This window comes from Melanostigma gelatinosum (assembly GCF_949748355.1).
Source record: "Melanostigma gelatinosum genome assembly, chromosome: 7".
In the NCBI taxonomy this organism is placed as follows: Eukaryota; Metazoa; Chordata; class Actinopteri; order Perciformes; family Zoarcidae; genus Melanostigma; species Melanostigma gelatinosum.
The window spans coordinates 20,715,500-20,738,128 of NC_136640.1; the positions used below are offsets into that span (position 1 = coordinate 20,715,500).

Sequence of the window (22,629 nt, forward strand, 5' to 3'; positions counted from 1 at the left end):
ATGTGGTTTTATAGCAGATGTTTTTAAATAAAATATTTCTAATATATAACCTCCAATTCTTTGCATTTATTTTTTCATGCTCTGAATTTCATCTATGATTTTTGATCACTTTACTTAACGTCCAACCTATTTGCATTGCATTGTGCCTTACTTAAACTGAATTAATATTTTAATTATTTTGTTCACTCTGCCATGTTTACATTACAATGTATGTTTTATCCTGCTGAAGTAGACCATGTGTGTCTATTTCACCAGGATGTTTTTTCAGAACTATCATTTTTTATATTGTATTTATAGTTTCACTTATAGTGACATGTAGCTTCACTGTTGTTTAGGAGTCGGTACAGCTGTATAAACCAAATTCTACCTAACACACACTCACACAATCACATTTTCTGTATTTTGTAGTTGATAATTAATTGTTCACTATATATCCTATACTTTGTTTAGATACTTTGTCATCAATATTACGTAGTCATATATTATGCATATACATTTTGTGTTCTTTGTGTTTTTTTTATTGTGCAAATAAACTAATCTAAACTAACTGAGGAGAGACTGCAGGGAGATTGACACTATGCATGTGATGGACACCACTGCAGAATAGAGAAATGATGGGATGTCCGAAAGAAGTGCTCATTTTGGTCCATTTGCAAATTATATTTTGTGTTTTTATTTTGCGTTTTATACGTGTCTCCATTGTCCTCTGTTGCGTGTATTTAAACAAAATACTCAATGTTTGATTTTGAATGGTCCAAAAGGATTGTATTATATTACATTTTAATTAAATGGATTATGTTTCTGAGTACAAATGATCACATATCATTTGTATTCAGATCTGAATCAACTCCGGAACAAAAAACAATTGAACCTTTCCTTAACCGGAACATATTTAACAACGGAACGGAAACGGTCCCACCGTATTATTGTTCCCCTGGTTTTCATCATCATTTGTATTCATCAGTTTCTTTTCCTTCAGTCGTAACATATTCTTGTCCAATAATCATAGATGTAGATGTTCAAAACAATGTTAAGGACTCGTGCTGTGTCTGTCTCAGACACATGGATTCAAAACATTAAAAACGGTTTGAAATCGATATAACAGTTATAGATATCCAATTTAGACGGGGCAGCGTATTTAACTGCTACGTGTTGGCAAAGCCGTAGACATGTCGATTTAATTCATTAGTTGTGAATAAACTCCGCGGTGAAGGCGAGTAACATATTTTACAACAAATATGGACTCAGACCGAAGGAGAGACAGCCGGAGGTGGGACTGGGACAGCCCGCAGTGCCGAGCCCAGCTGGACGAGGTCTTTTTCCGCCGACATGACTACATCCAGGCTGGAAGCCCGGAGCACAGAGACTTCTGGTCTTTTTTTGACCGCTTCCAAAGGTTTAAAACAAAGAGGGACGTGTCTGGGTCAGGAGCAAAAGAGGACAGAGAAGACGGGAAAAAGACTGGCACGGGAAAGGTGGACCTTGGCCTTCCGAAAGAGTATGACGCTCGTTACCGCATCAATGTATCGGTGTGCACCAGGGATGTCGAGGAGCGCCTTGGGAAGTCAGAGCACAGAGGCAGGCAGAGATCCTCGGGTCCAGGCAGTGAGGAGATCTCCGACTGCCGCCTGGCTCTCCTGCATTTCCTGGACTTCAGCCAGAGACAGAGTTTTGGAAAGCTGGCCAAGCTTCGCCGAGAGCAGAAGACCCTGCCCATCTTCCAGTACCGGGACAGGATAGTGGAGCTGGTGCGACTTCACCCCGTGGTTGTGGTGGCGGGGGACACGGGCTGTGGGAAATCCACCCAAGTCCCTCAGTATCTTCTCTCAGCTGGCTTCAATCACATTGCGTGCACTCAGCCTCGACGTATCGCCTGCATATCCCTCGCGAAGAGGGTCAGCTTTGAGAGTCTCAATCAGTACGGCTCAAAGGTTTGTCATGGACGGTCAAGTGAAGGTTCTTACCTTTTGTTGAAGCTCCAGCTAGACTGTAGACTTATCAAGCACATTTTAAAAACAAGTTGTTTACTTGTCAAAATTCTACTTGGGAAATATTGTCCTAAATATTGTCATTTACCTGTCCATTTTGTTACTAGTTACTTTCGAGATTCAGATCAATAATACAAAATACAATCAACGAATAACATGATGTATTATTATCGATTAAGATGACTTTATTGATCCCGGGGTATTCACAAGCTACCCAGCAGTATATTAAGTTGTTAAAATGAGCTCCACCTTTACCAGCTGTAACATAAAAGTGACACATTAATGCATCACCACTCATGATCCAATGATATAATATATCTGATTCTGAAAGGGGCCACTCTGAGTTATGAGAGGACTTTCACACCACCTTAGAAATGTGAAGACATCCCCTGTGAAGAGCTACAACCAGAAAATCAAATAGATAACATGCGTATAAAGTTTTTAAAAAATAGTCATTTGTAGTTTTAGTCAAATATAGTCTCTTTATTTGTTTTCAGCACTGACTTGATAGTAAACACATAAAGTATGTATCAGAATAAGCTCACAAAAGGCAGTCGTGTTTTACAGGTGGGGTACCAGATCCGCTTTGAGACCACCCGGACCCCGGCCACCAAACTGCTGTTCCTGACCGAGGGGCTGCTGCTCCGACAGATCCAGCAGGACCGGACGCTGTCTCAGTACCAGGTGTTGATCGTGGACGAGGTCCACGAGAGGCACCTCCACTGTGACTTCCTTCTTGGGGTCCTGCGCTCCCTGCTGTCTGACCACCCAGACCTGCGTCTCATCCTCATGTCAGCCACCATCAACATCAAACTTTTCTCTGACTACTTCGGTGGGGCTCCTGTGCTGCAGGTACCAGGCAGGCTGTTTCCTATACAGGTAAGCCGAGGACAGCGGCCATCACAGATGTAAATAGAACTTCTCACTTGAAGATATTGGTTTTCTGGGCCTTGATGTAGGCATTCTCCGAGACCAATGCACTAAGCAATGGACTCAATGACAAAAACAGGAGTTCAAAATATTCAATGTTTGAATGTATTCTTGGTAGTCTGAGCATTCAATTCGGTAATGATGTTCCAAAATGAACATTTCAATGTTTTCAGAGTTTCATGTTTCCTTTACCAAGGTGATATACCAGCCCATTCCGACTGAGGAGCAGCCTTCGCGCTCCGAGAAGCTGGATCCCAGACCCTACCTGCGCATCCTGCAGGGCATCGATCAGCGCTACCCTCCAGAGGAGCGTGGCGACCTGCTGCTCTTCCTCAGCGGTGTGGCGGAGATCTCCACCATCCAGGAGGCCTGTCAGGTTTATGCCACGCACACGCGTCGCTGGATTGTCTTGCCGCTGCACAGCACGCTCTCACTGGCCCAGCAGGATAAGGCACAGTCATCTTTGTTTGGATTGGAGTGGACATACAATGTTTGAATCTGATCGGTTGATATGGTTTACCAGTTTCTAATTCGCTGCCATTGTGTTTATTCTTCAGGTGTTTGACATTTCTCCTCCTGCAGTGAGAAAGTGCATCATCTCTACCAATATTGCTGAGACTTCAGTTACAATAGATGGAGTACGCTTTGTCGTAGACTCGGGTAAGGCACAAGTAGTTGGGGGGGGGGGGGGGAGCATTTATTTTTTAATTAGCTGGCACTACCAATGGGTCCATCTTAACAAACCTAATTTTGTGCAGCCAAACTTTGTCCCAAAAGATACCAAATCTGTCATGCTGAATTTTGGGGGGGAAATGGTTTCTAACTTTAAAGAAATTTTAAATGGTAAAGAAGGGGGGAAAACTATACACGGCTCATAAGTAGAATGACACCCACACAAATGGATTGTTTTGTCATTCATTCTTTTACAGGGAAGGTAAAAGAGATGAGTTTTGATCCGAAGGCCAAGATGCAACGTCTGCAGGAGTTCTGGATCAGCCGAGCCAGCTCTGAGCAGAGGAAAGGTCGAGCCGGTCGCACAGGTCCAGGAGTGTGTTACCGCCTGTACGCTGAGTCCGATTACGATGCCTTCGCACCTTATCCGGTGCCTGAAATCCACAGAGTGGCTCTGGACTCCCTCATTCTTCAGGTGACAATACCCCATAGAAAGCAGGATGGAAATTCTTGTTTTTTTATTCTTCAATTTCCGTAGTTACGTTTTAGCTTTATTCATGCGGTCTTGTTTCTGCAGATGAAGAGCATGAGTCTTGGAGATCCACTTTCTTTTGTCTTCATCGATCCACCTCCAGCTGCTAGTATCCAGACTGCAGTTACTTATCTGAAACAGCAGGGAGCGCTGGACAGTCGTGGTGAACTGACCTCTATTGGTAGTTTGCTGGCACAACTGCCTGTGGATGTGGTCATAGGTAAGATTCCCTTCACCAAACTTGTGTTGTAGTTTTTTTGTGTTCTTTGTCTCATCTGTTGTTTACATGAAGCTACAAACGGAACACAAAACGGTGGTAAACAGTTGAATAAAGTTTAAACTGCATAATTTCAGGCTTGGTTTCTCTTAAATGTAGTACACAAAATATAAATAAATGTGTCTGTGATGTACTGGAGTTTAAAAGTGCAACACATACAGTAGCAGCTAGATTTAGGTAAGTGTGTGTGTTTGTTCATTCAGGGAAGATGCTGGTGCTGGGCTCTTTGTTTAACCTGGTGGATCCCGTGTTGACAGTAGCAGCAGCCCTCAGTGTTCAGTCGCCTTTCCTGCGCAGCTCACAGCACAACCCAGACTGTGCCACTGCACGCCAGCCCCTGCAGAGCAACCACGGGGACCCCTTTACCCTGCTCAACACCTTCAATGCCTGGGTGGAGGTCAGTAGTGGAAACATTGTTTGACATCGGCTTTTTGACATGAACGTAATAACCAGATTTGATATCAGATGGTCTTCCTTGTAGTTAAAACTGTTCATCAACAGGTGAAGGGAGAGAGAGGTGGTGGCTCAAGGAAGTGGTGCAGGAGGAGAGGCCTGGAGGAGCAGCGTCTATATGAGATGGTCAACCTACGCAGACAGTTCAAGGTAGGCAACTGACACAGTAGTTCACACATTAAAAGAAAAAAAGAAAAACATTTGACCATTTTTTTGATGTGTGAGCACTATTTTACCTTTATGAGCTTCCTCTCTGGTTCACAGGAATTGTTGAGGAGCCACGGCCTGCTGGAATCAGAGAGCAGCACTCCCTCTGGTGGTGACCGCGGCCAGCGTAGGGAGAGGCTGAAGGAGAGGAGGAAGCTGTATCAGATGAAGAGAGATCACGAGCAGCAGGAGAGCAGCAGACGTAAAGTCCTGAGGATGGACGAGGGACAGGACGGAGAGTTCTCCTCAGGATCAGACACAGAGGCAGCCGGCAAAGGCAAGAAAGACAAGGGCGGATCAGGACAGAACTTGGACATACAGGTAACATGGACAAAGGTTGCTCCACCCAAAGCACCCTAAACCTCAACACCAACATTTAACTCTCAACTTGAAACTCTACTTTTCTTTGTGCTATTTTGAGGTATACTTGACTGGATACTACATTTGTATGACAGTTGGAAAAAGGCCAGTAATAGTATAAGGATCGTCCTCTTTACAGAGGTGGATATGTTTGTGTCTTTGTGTATGTTTGGTACAGTTACACTGATCAGTGATCTCTCTGTGGTGCTGTTTGGCCTGCAACAGGAGGTGAAGTTCAAGTTGCGTCACAACGTGTCAGAGCTGCAGGAGGCGGCGAGCGTCAGTCAGGACATGTCCTCCCGCCAGCAGGCTTTGCTCAAGCTGCTGCTTTGCCGCGGCCTCTACCCTCAGCTGGCACTGCCCGATGAACACAACTCCACCCGCAAGGACTCCGACCAGGTCAGGCCTCCTGCTGCACCCACCCTAGCTTCTAAGTTTAGATGATACAATAAAGGTGTGTGTGTGTGTGTGTGTGTCAGTAAACCAGTTGTCGTATTGATCCACTTTCCCTTTGTGATTTCCCAATGTATAGGTGTTTCACACAAGGAATAAGCAGGGAGTGGTGATCCACCCGACCAGTGTGTTTGCCAGCGACCCAGAGGTGTTACAGGTGCCTGAGGATGACACCAGAGAAATTGGTAAACCTCTCTGACTTCTTTCAAAAGTACTACATGTAGATTTGTAGGTATATTCAAAACTCATAACTCTGCTGTGAAAGACAAAACTTTAAAAAAAAGGTAACACTGTCGGGATAATAAAAACATAATTTCAACTTTCTCCCACTGGAAAAGAAAATGAACAGCAATAGAACAGAGTCGTGCTTTGTAGACATTTACTGTTCATGAGAACAAAAACACACCTTTAATGGGAGATAAACCGTACTTATGAAATTCAACTTTACGAGATATTTAAACTCTCGCTTTATATCTGAATGATTTTAAGCACTGTCTGGATTTTTTGAATCATGAATCAGCTACTAACCAAAATATGGTCTTTCTGGAAGTTTTGATTCTAGAGTCGACCACATCGGTTGTTTGTGATGTTTCTTTGAAATTCATGCCCATTTCCTCCAAAATATTTCTTCTTCACGTTGCAAAAACAATATTTCCAACTGCTTGTTCTGCACTGGAAGAACAGCAGCAGTGGTCTTATGTGTTTGCAGTTAAAGAACTGTATTGCACTCCAAATTGCTCCGTGTAAAACATATTCCTTGGCCTCCTGATCCACTGTTGAAGTCTTTTTTGTTTTGTCTCTTCCGTCCACTCTTCTTCTTGTGCATGTCTCTCATCATGTGTCTGTTGTCTCTCCCTCTTTGTCTCTTTGTTTCCTGCCGGCAGGGCCTGATAGGCGGGACAGCAGCAGACACCAGCTGCTAGCCTTCGTCACTCTGTTGGAGACCAACAAGCCGTATTTGTCCAACTGCGTGCGGGTTCCAGCACTGCAAGTTAGTACCAGATGTGGGATGTACCCCTTCCCACCACTAATTGCTAAATGTTTCTTTTTTTAGATTTAGACACAAATGTTTGTATTATTGATTACTTACATACCGGTAGTCACATATTTCTACAGTATGTGGAACTCGTAGTGTGTCACAGACCATCATTGTTTTAGGCAACATATCTTTCTTGAATCATGATCTCTCCCATATTGCCCGCTCTGGTCCACTCATGCATCATGCAGTAGTATAAAATGTCTGTATGCTCACTAGGCTCTGCTGCTGGTAGCAAACTCTGTGGACAGCAACGCTGACTGTACGCGTCTGGTGGTGGACGGCTGGCTGGAGCTGGAGCTGAGGGAGCCAGAGGAGGCCCTGAAGGTGCTGTCCACAGCTCTTACACTCCGGTCTGAGTGGGAGCGCCTCCTGTTGGCCCAGCTGGGACAGAGCACAATGGGGGGACCTACAGTCCAGGGGGTGTCCCGCAAAGTCATGGAGAAGCTGAGCGAAGGCCTGGTCCGCTTCCTGCTCTACAATGAGGTAGTGACGCAGTGCTGACTTGGTGGTTAGTTACAGTATGAAGCACTCCAGAAACAGGCCTGAAAAGGCGATTATACACATAACGTATTATTTGCATCAAGATTATGTGTGAACTATTGTATGTGTCAATATTGTTAATTTCTACTTTCCTGACATTCTCAGTGACTCTCACATTTTACATTCTCATTTAATATACTCTATTAATAATATACTTCTTACCTTTCTTCCCAGGTAACTTACAGCCTCCGGCGACTCACAGCTTTCCAGACCCAGAACCTGTACATCGGCCCTCAGTCTGATCTGTCTGACACCAAAGCTCCAGATGTAAACCCGCTGTTTCCAGGAGTCGAGGCCAAGCCGGACCCCATTAAAGGAGGCCTGCGTGTCGCCAGCTTCTTCAACTACAACAGTCTGGCTGTGAGTCTGTCTGAAACAGTGGCAATCTAGTCGAGCCTTCTCCTAAAAAGTTAGAATGTTACAGCTGCTAGCAAAATTGTCCCACGTCTGGATATGAAATTGTGTATTGTTAGAGATCGGTAGCCTGGACATAACTTCTGTTGCAGCTTGGGGCTCCATATTACCGCAACAGCTGAACCAAGCTGCCCCAGCAGAGCTGCTGACTACAGACTACAGGTTGAACAGATCAGCTTCCATGTGAAGTATTGTGCTGATGTATGAATGTGAAACAGGGTCATGTGGCGACATATTTTTCCTGAATAAATACAGGTTACTATTAAAAACAAAACAGAAGAGTTTAACTCTCCAACAAGATATCTACCACTAACAGTGCTAGTTGCTAGCTAGTTAAGCTTTTGCCTGAAGAATTTTGTAATTAAATCATTCAGCCTTCCTTGTTAAAGGCATTTAACTTGAAACAAACTCCACATCTGACAAAAAGATGTGTGTCTTTGATCTTTGTGTTTTCCACTTTATAATTTGCAGGACTCAAAGGATCTCTACAGTGAGTGTTTACGCACTTTCTGGAGCTGTCCTAACTGTGACCTCTACATGCCGCTGACTCCTCTGGAACGCATGCAGCACGAGGCCTCCTGCATGCCAGCAGGAGAACAGCAGCAGCCAGAGGAAGGTCAGCAGTTTCTTATGTTGATATTCATTTTGAGGGATCTGTTGGTATTCGATCACTTGAACACATGCACCAGCTGATTTGACACTTGTTAAGAGAGGAATAATCAGAGGCTAACTGTGGGTTTGTGTTTTCAGAGCCAGAAGGTGGAAAGGCAGCCTCCTCCTCAGTGTCCAGTCTCACCAGAGTTTATCACTGTGACGTGTGTGATGAAGACCTGACCCTCACCTCCACTGAGATCCTCAAACACAAAAGGCATCACATGTATTCTGCCAAGTAACTGACTTCCGCATCTAAAGAACAGCTACTCGCAACATGTGTCTGTTCTGTCGAGTACAGATGTTGTTACATTTGTGTCACCGTCGTTCTTCCCATTTGTACTTGAGGAATTTTATTAAAGTGATATTACTTTCCTATAATGGTCACTGGGTGTATTTTTTCTATTATTTTAGGAAATATCCACATTTGCAAAATCTGCTCCCTCCAAACAAAACAAAACAACAAATTCCTATTTATTCTCAAATTCCTTGTAGCATTGTTGAATAATTATAGATCACAACTTTCATCCATTGTGAGGGAAAAGGCGCAGTACGTTAATGACATGCACATGTGAGAGAGAGAAGAAGACACTGATTTAAAATATAGAGTGAGGGTTTAATAATGATACAAACCCACGATATGTAACACCTCAAAGCAGCACATTGGCACAAAGTCAGAAGTAAGACAGCACGGAAGATAAAAACCTGTCTCAAAAAAATAAAGAATCGGAATAAATATCTCAATAAATAAACAGGTAATATCTCATTAATTACTTTGAAACTAATAAATACGTACATTTGAAAAGATGCACATTGGCAGAAATCAATAACCCAAAAAGGAAATAGTACTTAACACAGTTACTTAAAAATCATAAGTTATTGATTTCTCAAATCAAAAGGCACATTTATTAAGATGTAAGAATGGGGCCTGCAATTGTGACCGCATGACTGTCAGTACTGTTCCCTAACACCGTTTCTGAACCAGAAGTAGCAAACTGTGTGCAATGGCTTTACTAGTTCTGTATATCTGCACCATCGAGTGAACGTGTGTGTCTGTGCAGGTCTATGCATTGCAGATCTGTGGGGATTGTGTGTGTGTGTGGGACAAAGGGTTAATTTAGGATCAGGGAATGGCAGTCTTGTGACTGAGTTTGTCTTTCCTGCCACTGTGACAGCATGTCTTCTTTTTTTTTTTTTTTAAGTGGACAATGTTGGCAGGCTGGCCTCGAAGTGAAGATGACTGTCCCATAACTGAAAGGTCAAGGGTCGTGTTCATCAGCAGTTGTGTGTCCTGACTCTGAACCCTACTTACTGCCTGTTCACTCACTTTAAGTCACTTTGGATAAAAAAAAGTTCTTGGCTAAACCTAAAATGTAAATAATCTGGTGAAGCTTCTGAAAGGTTCATTCTACCATAATTCAAAGATTACCAGGTGACTTCCTTATGCTGAGCAAGTATTCTCAAATTCAATTTGAAAGGATTTAGAGTAATCCCCACCCCCCCCCACCGATTCTCTACACTCTTGGGATATCATCAATCTGTGATGTTCAGTGCATTTCATGAGTTATTGTTTTTCAGGAAATCAAAGAAAACCAGGTGTAAGCATTTTGCATTCAGTATTTGATATTAGAGGCAAAGAAAATTATGGTTTTTATGAATCTTGTGTATGCATTGCATTTTGGTCAAGCAGCAATTTTCTGTGGAGCAACTGGTGTCTCTACCTCTTCTAGGATGTATATTTACCTTGAATGATTGTTAAACACTGGTGTGGGGAGGCTATACAGAAAGCCTGTGCTCTGTATTTTTTGGACAAAATCAGTTGGAGCTGCTTTAAATCCACCCTTGGCCAGTTATTTACTTAGAGCAGAAAAATATACCACCAATCAGCAAAATATACACAGAAATGCAAGGTACATCGCCAGAAGCATTTCTTTTTTTTTAATGGGGGTAATTCATCTTCAAACCCAGCTATAAACTGACTAAAACCTTCCTCGCACACTATTTACCTTCCTCAGCACCTTGAGTGGAGTAAGAACTTCACTGTTAGGGTTAGGGCTGGACTTAAAATAGCAGCTTTTTGACTTCATACTTAAAGCAACATTCAGCAAACACATGTGCCACTGTGCCCAAACAAAGGCCTACCGCCATTCACCTTTTTCAAGTGAATGTGTCTCTTTTCTCATCCCGGGGTCAACAGCCTACAGCGCGCACGTGTAAATGTCACACATGTGAGCTGCAATGCTGCTGCTGCTCAAAGACACGTTTGTGTTCCTATTTATCCTTTCTGCTTGATATCGAACACAGTAACACACTACACAGTATTCAGCTCCAATACTTTTCGATTATGTTTTTCCTAACTTGAGCGACTGGTACAAAAATACTCTTTCAACACATTGTTCATTGCACTTCGTCTTTTTTTGGTCTCATCCAAAGGCCTAAACACTCTACAGATTGGTAAGCATGGGGTCCTGTTTTGTTTTTCTTTGGGGTTGGGACTGTACGGTCTTTGTGTACATTAGGTAGAATAGACTCGCTCAGAGGCCTCAGTTGTAAGCACCTTGACTGATTCAACAAGTACAGTGGTGAGATGGGATGTTTTCTATTATTAATATTGAAAATACATGGAAAGATGAAAAAACAAATGTGTACGGTGAGGGTGTTTAATGTTCGACACACATTCTTAATTTTCTTTTCTTTTTTTTAAGAAAACAAAATAACCTTGTGTTTGGTTACAAAGGACCATAATGAATCACATTGTGACTTTTAAGTCTTTGTGGTTGTCATTGCAACTTCCCTTAAGATGAATTGTCCCTTTGCCTTTGATAACCTTCCTTCCATTGTGGTCTACTTTAACCGAAAAAAACAACACGAGTAGTCTCAGATGCTCGTACTGTCTTGAAGACTGCACTCACTCATGCTCACTCTCCGAACCTCTCTCCCCTTCCTCCTTTTCATTTCTGAAAACGAGTAACGTCTGAGGTAAAATTAGAGGTAAAGGGTGACATCTGTTCATCTGACTGATAAACAGGCCAACATGAAACAAATAACTTCCCCCAAGATCTCTTGTTTGTAATACGTGATAGTGTGTGCCATTGGGGGATTCTGTCAATATGTTTTACATTTCATAAAATATACCAATTAAAATGATAACAATCATATATATATAAACATCTTTAGTTTTTTTCTTTCTAAATAAAAAAAAACAACAGACATTTGAAACAGTGTACACATCATCGTTGCCTCTGCCACTCTCTTACTGTAATAAAGTCTATGACCGCTAATTCTAGATTAGCCAACCCTCAGTAAATCCACTATGAAGGCTCCAGATGACTCCCACAGAGCCTGGTCTGAGTGCACCATCAGCAGGCAAGGACCAGTGAGGAAGGCCCCAGGTTGAAAAGAGAACGAGCGGAATGCAGTGGAAGGCTGTGGGGCTTTGGAGGGCCACGTCGGAGGTCTGGGTCTACTGAGAGCACTGTTCCACCTGCTAAGCTCCACCTCCTGTGTCCCAACAGATGCTCTCCCCTCTCAACACCTAGACCTTCTTGGTCCAGGGAACCACTCCCACCCCCTAGCCTGGCCTCATCGGACCGCCTTGTGCTTTCCCCCACAGCAGCCGCACCTCTCCCCACACCGCAGGCAGGCGCGCAAAGGCAGGTAGCAGCACATGCAGGGCACGAAGAGCGACAGGACCAGGAGGGCCAACCAGCGGGCACAGCAAAAGGGGTGCGGGTGGCCCCCCAGCGAGTCATCACACGAGCAGGGCTCCCAGAACTCTCCCTCAGAGTCCGACATGCAGTGGTAGAGCAGACTCTCTGCGCACCACACACAGGTCCACTGGCGTAGACAGTGCAGGGCCGGGTCTGGGGCATCTCTGCAACGGCCCCGCCCGTTCTCCGAAACGCTGAAAACAGAGCGGCAGTACACACAGCGTGATGAACATGACGATGAGCCCTGAGGACAAGGGCTGTCGTCGTCGGGGGAGACTACCCCTGGGTCACCCCCGCCGCTGCTGGCCCCTCCTCCTCTCCTACGAGTCCGCGACCGGGGCGTGGCCAGTGAGGTGTGGATGCAGCAGGGAGAGGGTGAGCCTTTGCACGTCTCTTGGGGTGAGCCGGCAGCTGAGGACGAGCCTGACACAGCGTTGGGCATGGACATACAGGTGGGCGATGACGAGGACAGCCGCTGGGAAGCTTTACTGTCCAGGCTCACCGTCACGTCGCAGGCTGCCGTCCCCACTCCTGCCACGTCCTTCTCAAAGCGAACCACGCACAGCTCTGACTTGTCCTGCAGACTCCCTCCACCACTGACAACCACACCCCCGGTCAGCCCCCCAACCATAGTCCTAGTGGCCCCCGCCCGTCGGTAGTCCTCATAACCTCGAGAACCCCACAGGTCTTTGCAAGGATCCACAATGCGTAGGTCCCCTTCCTCCAGCAGAGAAATAGTGGGTGAGAGGGGGGCCAGAGGAGACGAGGCTGGGTCACCCACAGGAGGAGTAGGTGGAGCAGGAGGCGGGGGCGGGGGCGCTGGCGGATTCAACACAGCCGTCATTTGTGAGAGCTGTCCCGGCCTGGTGTGGATCTGTGGAGAGGGTATAGAATTACAGAGTGAGTCAGGAACAGTGTGTACCGTGGCAGCAGTTACAGAAGGTTTTATCTCCAGCATAGCACGGAAAGAAGCTCAAATGATCGACAACCACAATTTTGATACAATTTGATTCTATGGGATGGCAGTGGGTTGTTTCAATTCGAACATTACTTCATGTAGAATAAATAAAAGTCTAGCTGTGGACTTAAGGGTGGCGACAGAGGGGTGGAAATAATCAACCTCCCATCTCTTTTTTATTGCTCTAAATGTCTACATTTCAAATATCACAGATTTCGCAAGGGAACCCCAAAGACCCAAGGAGGTGACCACATCTTTAAGAACTATTTTTAGTAATCATCAATGGAGCGCACAAGTGTAACAGGAACATGTAACGTGACAGATTAACTGAAAAAATGTAACATGTGTCTGTTCCTTTGGTCATCTTATTATCACAATGAAGTACCAACAATAGACTCGGAGCGGAAGGTGTTACCTGAGCAGGTGTCTGAGTTGTGACTGCATGGCTGGATCCAAAACTAAATTCTTCCGACCGTACGAAGCAGGTAGACGACGACTCGCTTGTCACTATGGTGATGGGTTTGGGAAGCATCTCCTTTCTGCTGTTGGATGACGAGTCACTTCCTGTATGAGACTGGCAGAGGCTACACGTCATCCCACAAGTCAAAAAACACCAATAACTGCATGGGGGTCCAAGTGGCAGAGCAAATGAGCCATTTATAGAGAATAAATGATCAACCGACAAACTGCTCAGATACTCACAGCTTGTCCATCATCCTCAGTGTCGGCTTCTTCTGGTGTGGAGGACGAGGGCGAGTCAGAGCCTTGATAACATTAATAGAGAGGATTTAAGCTTTGCCAATTCGAACCTAACTGGTGAAAGTTCTTATATGTGACTCGTGTATCTCTACCTCTGTCGAGCTTGTCTATGGCGAGCTGCAGCCCTTTCTCAAAGGAGATGGCATCGGCAGGGCTCTGGAACGTAAGGCCAAACTTTCGATCTTCTACTCGCCAGTGATGGAAGATGGGGTTCACCTTATTGTACACTAGCCCCCTTTGCACTGCACACTCCAACACCGGCTAGAGACACAAATGGCAATCGCAGCAACATGAGAAGTTAGTTCACCAACCAAGACGTGTCGTTTCCTCAAATCATGGCCCCACATAGCATGAATCTACAGTCTTCAGGTGGCGTTGAGGAGCAACGTGGCACCAAAGACAGCCATAACACACACGCACACACTCACTGCTCGATCTCGCAGCCGTTCTCCACGTATGATGTATTCTTTCCGCCCCCTGCCGTCATGACTCCGCCCTTTACATATCACCACATGACTGAGGCCGCCACCTCCAAGGGGCACCCAACCGCCACTGGAGTCATCACGTGTCATCACCACTGCACGAACACGCACACTGCCAGGGAAGCCAAGAGAGTGAGCAGAGGCCCAGGCTGATTAAACAACGCAATGATATAGGCTTCACTGTCAAACACACGCAAATACACGCAAACATGCATGCACTGATACGCACATTCATTCATTCAGTTGGGTAAAGTGATCAGCTTGCACAATACAAAAATGTAGTACTAATTTCAGTGTGAGGCAACTGTTTCAGCTCTCAGATAGCATGATGAAATTCACACAAAGAAGACAGAGTTCACAGTTTGGCCTATGAGTATTGGAGTTGCAACATGTGACAGCTCAAAGGCCTACATAGAGTAGCCCTATAGTCAGGGCAGTATTTACCAATCTATGATCACGTGATTGAGGTAAATACACTTTTAATTAGCATGTGGTGATGGTAAACAAATATGAAAAATCAAGAAATATTTGGACAGGGTGGTTTGGCGTTATTTATGCATGTCTGCAGTTAAGGAGCATAATTCTGACAATTAAACCTGGGACTAACTGTGGGCTATATGCGCTGAGAATAAAAGTATATTGAGCAAATGGATGGAAAGAAAGCCAGCGTTGAGGAGCAGAGAAACGGCCAAATGGGAGGAGGGAGGAAGAATGAGTGTTTCCCAGACAGATGTATCAATGAACGCACCCATTCGCCATCAGAGGCCCCGGCATTCTTGCAAAAAGAAGCTCTGCCCTCGCCAATCGGCTGAATAATTCAGCACCGCAGTTCGACATGTGCATGTAATGCAGGCACAGACGCGTCTTTTTGATATTTTCAAATCACACTGAATTTTGAGTGTTGCAATTATTTTTCCCAGGCGCTGCTTTTCTCCATTCCGCCCCTGCTGCATGCACTCATTAACACACCCCGATATTATGTTATATGTTTTTATGAATGGGGTAGCGCAAGACTGGCTTCGACATCGCGCGGTGCGTTCGTTGTTTCGCCGGAATGTGTATCAGGCCTAAATACAATGCAATCGCGTGTGAAAAAGGGAAGGAAATGGGAACGAGTGGTTGAGATGATGGAAACGGGAGATGGGGGGAGGGGGCCGATTAGAAAAGCGAAGGAGGAGCGGAGGGGTGAGGATGAGGGAGAGCGAGCGAGAGAGAAAAAAAAAATCACATTTCATTCATAAAGTTTGGCTTTAAAAATCATAATGAAACCCCGAGACACGTTGATAAAAATCACAACGCCTCCATCCCTCCCTCGTTTGACTGTAGCCATGTCTTGAATGACGCGATGCTGGCCCCAAACTCGCCATATTTCGCTTTTCCCCCCCATACATTTCACACATTGACTTATTTCGTGACTGTTTTAACCAATCGCTGACCACGCATTTAGTTCTCAATTGTTGCATAGCTTCTGTTGTTTATGGAATATGTTTTTGTTGTAATTTATTTTCTTGCGTGTTGTGTGCCAGTCGTCTACAAGCACAGGTCCACATGTCGGTGGCTTAACATTTATCACATATTGGCATTGATGTATCGGAAATGGGGTGTATGCTGTTGATTCAAGACTACGTAATGGTGTTTTTATTCTCGGCAGCCTGCTAAATTGAAGAGCACCGATTGTGAGAATAGTGCATGATGCTGGATTGGTGTAACATTGATGGCGGTGGCGTTCTTTCTATCCGGTTTGGCGGATGGCTGAATATATATGTGCAATGTTAAAAATGAAAATGTAAGGACTTACTCGCCCTCCATGGCTCGGTGTTGCCCGCCGCTTGCAGCAGCCCACCCCAGGGTCTCCTCTCTCTCTCTCTCTTTTTATCCTCCTTTCAGGAAACACTCACAGGCTCACTCACATTCTCTCTCCATCTGCTCTCATTTTCCTAATCTTTCTCTCTCTTCCTCTCGCTCTCTCTCTCCACCTTGATGTCGTTTCGGTGTATCAGGATAGGCTTGAGGTTGCAGCAGCCATTTTCCGCTGGCAGCATCCTCCCTCTCTCTCCCTCTCTCTCTCCCTCCCTCCCTCCCTCCTTGTCTCTCTCTCTCTCGCTCCAAATCACTCCCTCGCTTATTCCCTTTCTCACTCTACCTGCCCTGTGCCAACACATCCGCACTAATCATTGACAGCATCGTAGCTTTGGGTGGGCTATAGGGTTTGTCCATGTCATTTTAAATGATTGAAAATGAAAAAGAGTACCGGGGCAAACTAATTCTATAGAGCAACATAAAATATAGGTCAAATAAAATACAATTTGCCCTTCATTGCAGCTTTGCAAACTACACAATTATAAGTTGTGTTTATTGTTTTGTTCCTATATGGTTATTTGATTCTCAATTGTGTTAAGTCCAAAGCAGAGGAATAACACAAACAAGTGCCCCATAAGAGTCTAGTTGATGCTGACAAAAACAAATGTTTCAGCACCATGGACAGCGATACCTCTTTTGGATCTTAATAAAGACAGCATCTTCGACTTTTGGGGCTTATTCATAGATGAAATCACTGCCCTTATTTGAATAAAACAGTATCTGCGGAACTCTAAGTATGAAGTTAAAGTATGTTACTTTGAGGTCACTTAGCCTAACTTCAAATCTACGGACTTGATATCGCATTTCTGTCAAGATATTGTATTGTTGTTTTTAGATTGTGCTCCATGTCTTGGAGCACACTGCCAGTAATCATTAAACTAGAGTAAGAATTACACATATTATTTGTAACACGAATCCACTGTAGAAGTAAAGAGTATCTTACAGGCTACAATGAGCATACATTGCGCATGCACAACATAATATATTACGGTACGCAGTGGGTTAGAAGTAAATGCCCAAACAGTTCTTGACAAATTGTTGGAAGAGTTGGCCATTGGGCTCGAAAATTGGATAAAAAATTAATTCGTATATGGCTCGTTCGTCTAGGCAGGGGTATGATTCTCGCTTAGGGTGCGAGAGGCCAAATATATTATTTTGAAACTACTGATGACCAAATTGAGGTGTTAATGATTCACCAGCAAATCCAAAGGCTATATTGGATCACATAATTTCATAGATGTTATTATCACCATTTCTGGATAACATACAAGGCAAGAGAGATAACTCTCGAAGAAGAAGAAGACGAAGAATTCCTTTATTAGTCCCACAGTGGGGAAATTATTCAGTGGGCTGCCAATGACAGGCACCCGGGGAGCAGTTAGGGGTACAGTGTCTTGCTCAGGGACACTTCGACACAGGACACGGTAGCCGAGGATCGAACCGGTGACCTTTCGGTTGGCGGACAACCCTCTCTACCCAGTAAGCCACGGTCACCCCCTATTACTCTAGCATTTCACTTCCTTGTATTTATGTGAACATGGACAGTTTAAGATGTTAGGGTAGCTCATCTCACTTTACCACCACCACCTCCCTCACTCTGTGTTTTAGGCCTATGTGCATTATCTCCGTTACCTTCTGTAGTGGCCATTTGTCGGCTAAATCAAACTTAAACAAATAATAATCTAACGCCACTGATGCACCGTGGTCGGTATCCTTACGCAGCCAGAAGGGAGTGAAATGTCCAAGCAGGATTCCATTTTTGTGTATTTATTAAATAAAGCAAATAAAACAAGCAAACTAACTAACTAACAAACTTCTGTCGTGCTGTCTCTCCTGTCCTGTGCAGTGCAATGCTGCTGTGCAGCTGGTAAAAACTACGGTATACACCCACCCCTGTGCATGCTGGTCCTACCATTCTACTCGTTTAAATAGCAACAGGTGCCCACAGTAATTACCCAAAAAATAATAGAACTAAACAAATTACTATTAAAGAGAAAAATAATCTTAATATATGAAACATCTACAATAATTGAACAATACTACTTATAAATGATAACAAAATACAATATCAAATAAATAGCTCCAACATTTCGGCCCCTAATTGTGCATAATATCACAATTATTATTCTCAAACGAGCTATTCCTACAATAAACATGACCTAAAGTTAATCTTCTTCTTGACAGCTACAACAAAAAGAAAGATTAGAGAGAGAGAAAATAGAGGTAGAGAAAACATCAGTCCATGATGTTTAGTCTGCTGCTTCCAAAAGCAGACAGAGCTTCGTCACCGGCCTCTCCAGAATGCTGGTCCTGGTTTGAAGTCGCACAGACCGCACCAGCCCCTTTGTATCTGGTCTTGCCTCCAAAACTTTCCCCATCATCAAAGATCCTCTTGGAGCTGTGGAGTCCGCAACAAGGACAATGTCTCCAGTAGTGAGGCTTCTTCTTGGCCTTGTCGACTTTTGTCTCTCTTGCATCATAGGCAGGTACTCGGAGATCCATCTCTTCCAGAAGAGTTCAGCCATGTACTATACTTGCTTCCACCTTTTTTTGATGTATAGATCGCTTTGAATGAATAGTCCTGGTGGCATGATTGGCTTGCCCTTTAACATTAGAATGTGGTTTGGTGTGAGAGCTTCAAGGTCATCTGGGTCACCTGAGACTTTTGTGATGAGTCTGTCATTTAGAATTGCTTCAACCTCACAGAAAATAGTCTGGAGCCCTTCATAGTCAAGAATTTGCTTTTGCAGAACTGAGGTGAGAACACCTTTCATTGAACGAATCAGGCGCTCCCAGATGCCGCCTTGATGGGAAGCTCCTGGGGTCTTAAAGTTCCATTTTATGCCATCCTGGACCAAAGCCCTTTGAATTGTGTCATGATTCAGAACAGCCAGACTTTCCTTCAGCTCCCGCTTGGCTCCAACAAAGTTTGTGCCATTATCCGACCTGATAGTGGAGACTGCACCTCGTCTACAGATGAACCGTCGTACTGCATTTATACAGGAGTCTGTGTCTAGTGTATATGCCACTTCCAAATGCACAGTACGACTGGTAAGACAGGTGAAAAGCACGCCATATCTCTTCAGAAGACTTCTTCCTCTTTTAACATTGATGGGCCCAAAATAGTCAACTCCAACATTTGTAAAAGGAGCTTTATCAGGCAACACTCTCTCCTCCGGCAAGTCTGCCATCTTCTGTTCACCAAGCTTTCCTCTGTTGCGTCTACAAACAACACAGTCAGATATGACTTTCCTGGCAGCAGAGTTTGCATTAATGATCCAATACTTTTGCCGTGACCTTGACAGCATGTGATTTCTTCCAGCATGTCCCAGCTGATGATGGATATGGCGCAAAATCAGCGTGGATACATGCAGGTCTTTGGACAAAATAACTGGATGTTTGGATTCTGCTGGCAGTGCTGCTTTACTCAGCCGACCACCAACTCTGAGGATTTCATCATCCATTACTGGGTCCAGTTTGTACAGCGGACTTTCTCTGTGGATGTTTTTAAAGCATCCTTTCAGTGAGGCAATTTCAGCTTTGAACTTGTGTCATTGTACATATTGAATAATTGACTGCTCTGCCTTAGCAAGATCTTCAGGTGTTATTCTTTGTCCTTTGAGTGTGGCTTTAAAGCTTTGAACTTTTCTTTCCACTTCATGCTCCTGATTCTTCAGATTGTCCTTTCTGAGGCCTGCAGAAGCACAAAACTCCTTTCTCTTCTGTCCCAATAACAAGAGACGTTCCTTGACCTTCAGAAATCAAGCCACAGATGTTTTTAGTCTAGTCCAAGATCAAAAATAGTAGATCAGGTGGTTGGCATTTTCCAAATCCTTGATGATAGCATTTACCATTAAGTGCCTTTTGACCTCTGGGTCATCTGCAGAAATCACATCAAGATTCACATGAAGTTTAGGCCACTCCTTCTTTGACTGATAGAGAAACTCAGGTCCATTTATCCATCTCCTGCCTTTCAGGAAATCCTCAGCTCTCATTCCTTCAGCTTCATCTGCTGGATTATCCTTGGAACCCACATATCTCCACCTGCTGCTTCTCTGATGAAAGAGGTTCCGTTTGCCACAAAAGTGTGGAATCGTCTGGTTTCACTAGAGATATACTTAAGGACTCTTGTGCTGTCCGTCCGTCCAGAAGACTGACTTCTCCAGCTTGAGTTGCAACTCCTTCCGAAGCATTTTATCCACACGAACTTCAAGAACTGCGGCTGCGAGTTCCAGTCGAGGAATTGTGGTCTGCTTTAGTGGGGCAACTCTGGCCTTTCCCAAGAGAAATGCAACATATACTTTATCATCAGTTTCCAATCTCACGTAAGACACAGTTCCACAGCCAACTTGACTGGCATCAGAAAAGTGGTGACGTTGTGCTGTAGCAGGTTCTCCAAAGTCTCTGGGCTTAATACAGCGGTCCACTTTGAACTCAGACATCCTTTGCAGGTCCTCAAGCCAATTAGACCATTGTTCAGCGAAAGAGTGGGGAATAGCGTCATCCCAACCCAAGTTTCTCCTACAAAGCTCCTGCAGTAACAGCTTGGCTGGCATGCTGAATGGGGCTAGAAATCCCAAAGGGTCATAAAGTGAGCTGACCACTGACAGAATGCCTCTTCTGGTGTTTGGCTGTTGTAATGATGTCCTGAACTTGAACTTGTCAGTTTCAATGCACCACTCTAGTCCTAGTGCTCGCTCCATTGGAAGTTGGTCTGTATCCAAATCCAGTTCCACCATTTCTTTTGGTCTTTTGTCCTCAGCGATTGACAGAAGCAGTGTGCGGCTGTTGCTGATCCAGCTTGAAAGATTGAATCTTCCTTTATGACAGAGAGCATTCAAATCTTTGATCATTTGCAGTGCCTCCTCCTCTGACGCCATGGATTTCAGGCAGTCATCCACATAAAAATTATGTTTGACTGTATTTGTCACTTCTGGCGGGAAATGTTGGGCATTATCATCTGCAGTTCTCCTCAAAGCATAATTTGCACAACTTGGTGAGGATACAGCTCCAAACAGATGTACTTTCATCTGATACTCCAGTGGAGACTGTGCAGTGTCACCATCAGACCACCAGAGGAAGCGAAGAAAGTTGATGTGCTTTTCTGAGACATGAACTTGATGAAACATGGCTTGGATGTCAGCCAGTACTGCAACGGGCTCTTGCCTAAATTGGACGAGGACTCCAATAAGAGTGTTAGTGAGATCAGGTCCCTGCAAGAGCTGGCAGTTCAGTGATGTCCCTTTAAAAGTTGCTCCACAATCAAAAACAACTCTGTTTGCCTTTTCTGGGATGATAGACTCCATGATGAGGGATATACCACACCTTTCCATCACTTTGTTCGAGTTGATCAGCAGGTACCATCTCAGCATATCCTTGAGTTATCATGTTGTTTAGGAATGTGGTGTATTCCTCCTTAAATGGAACATTCTTGACAAATTTTCTTTTCAGGCTTCGGAGGCGCTGTTCTGCAACACAGCAATTGTTAGGCAAGACAGAATTTTCCTGTCTGAAAGGTAAGTCAATACAGTAATGGTCTCCAGTTAATACTGTTGTGTTGCTCATAACATTCATGAACTTGATGTCTTCTCTGGACATTTCAATCTGCTCCTCTGATGATCTCTCATTAAAGTCATGGTTATACTGTTTAACCAGCATTCCTTGCAGATCTTCCACAGAGATTCGGTTGGCTGTTACAGCAGGGCAGCCACTCTTACTCCTACTGCTTCCGCCGCGAAGTGGACCATTAATGACCCAACCAACTCTGGTTCTGACTGCATAAGGTCCTTCATCCTGGCTGTTTATCAGCTCCCAAGGCTCCATCACTTTTGGAGCATCAGTTCCAATTAGTAGCTCAACACCTGCGTCAATGTCGTGGAGCTTAACATCCTTGAGATAAGACCATTGATCAAGATCCTCCTCTAGTGGGACGTTGAGTACAGAAACAGGCATGCTCTTTTGAGTTAAAACATCAGGTAACTCGATGAAATCGTTTGTGCTCATACCAGACACTTCAAGACCTGACAGAATATGTGCATTTACAATCTTCTTTTGACTCATTGTTCTCAGCAGAATACTAGTCTTTTTACCCTTCAAGTTCAGTTTTCTTGCCAAGTCCTCTGTACAGAATGTGCCGGAACTCCCTGGATCCAAGAAGGCATATGTCTGCACCGTTTTGTTACCTCTCTGGCTCTTGACTTTGACTGCGACAATAGAAAAGATGGAATTATCTTCATAACCAGCCCCAATATGGCTGCAAGTTTGAGACATGGTGGTTGAGACACTTGGAGGGCTCACAGACTGTTGGGCTTGTTGAAAGGTTGTTCTTTTGTCTTGCCACTCTA

The 22,629-nt window shown here is 44.3% G+C and overlaps 2 protein-coding genes across 2 annotated transcripts; one reads left to right on the forward strand and one right to left on the reverse strand.

Annotated features, from left to right (window-relative positions):
• Positions 1 to 969: 969 nt before the first annotated feature.
• On the forward strand, positions 970 to 8,897 carry dhx34 (DEAH (Asp-Glu-Ala-His) box polypeptide 34). The gene is made up of 16 exons (XM_079271199.1): positions 970 to 1,931; positions 2,556 to 2,867; positions 3,115 to 3,369; positions 3,476 to 3,578; positions 3,848 to 4,065; positions 4,168 to 4,342; positions 4,603 to 4,796; positions 4,901 to 5,002; positions 5,117 to 5,380; positions 5,645 to 5,818; positions 5,952 to 6,057; positions 6,757 to 6,863; positions 7,128 to 7,394; positions 7,626 to 7,811; positions 8,337 to 8,481; positions 8,616 to 8,897. The coding sequence occupies exons 1-16, from the start codon at positions 1,239 to 1,241 to the stop codon at positions 8,756 to 8,758; spliced, it is 3,444 nt and encodes a 1,147-aa protein (XP_079127325.1). The 5' UTR covers positions 970 to 1,238; the 3' UTR covers positions 8,759 to 8,897.
• Positions 8,898 to 12,098: 3,201 nt separating this feature from the next.
• On the reverse strand, positions 12,099 to 13,779 carry spred3 (sprouty related EVH1 domain containing 3; the record flags this gene model as incomplete). Its single annotated transcript, XM_079271455.1, has 2 exons — positions 12,099 to 13,100; positions 13,600 to 13,779. 2 exons carry the CDS (start codon positions 13,777 to 13,779, stop codon positions 12,099 to 12,101), a joined length of 1,182 nt encoding a protein of 393 aa, XP_079127581.1.
• Positions 13,780 to 22,629: the final 8,850 nt, after the last annotated feature.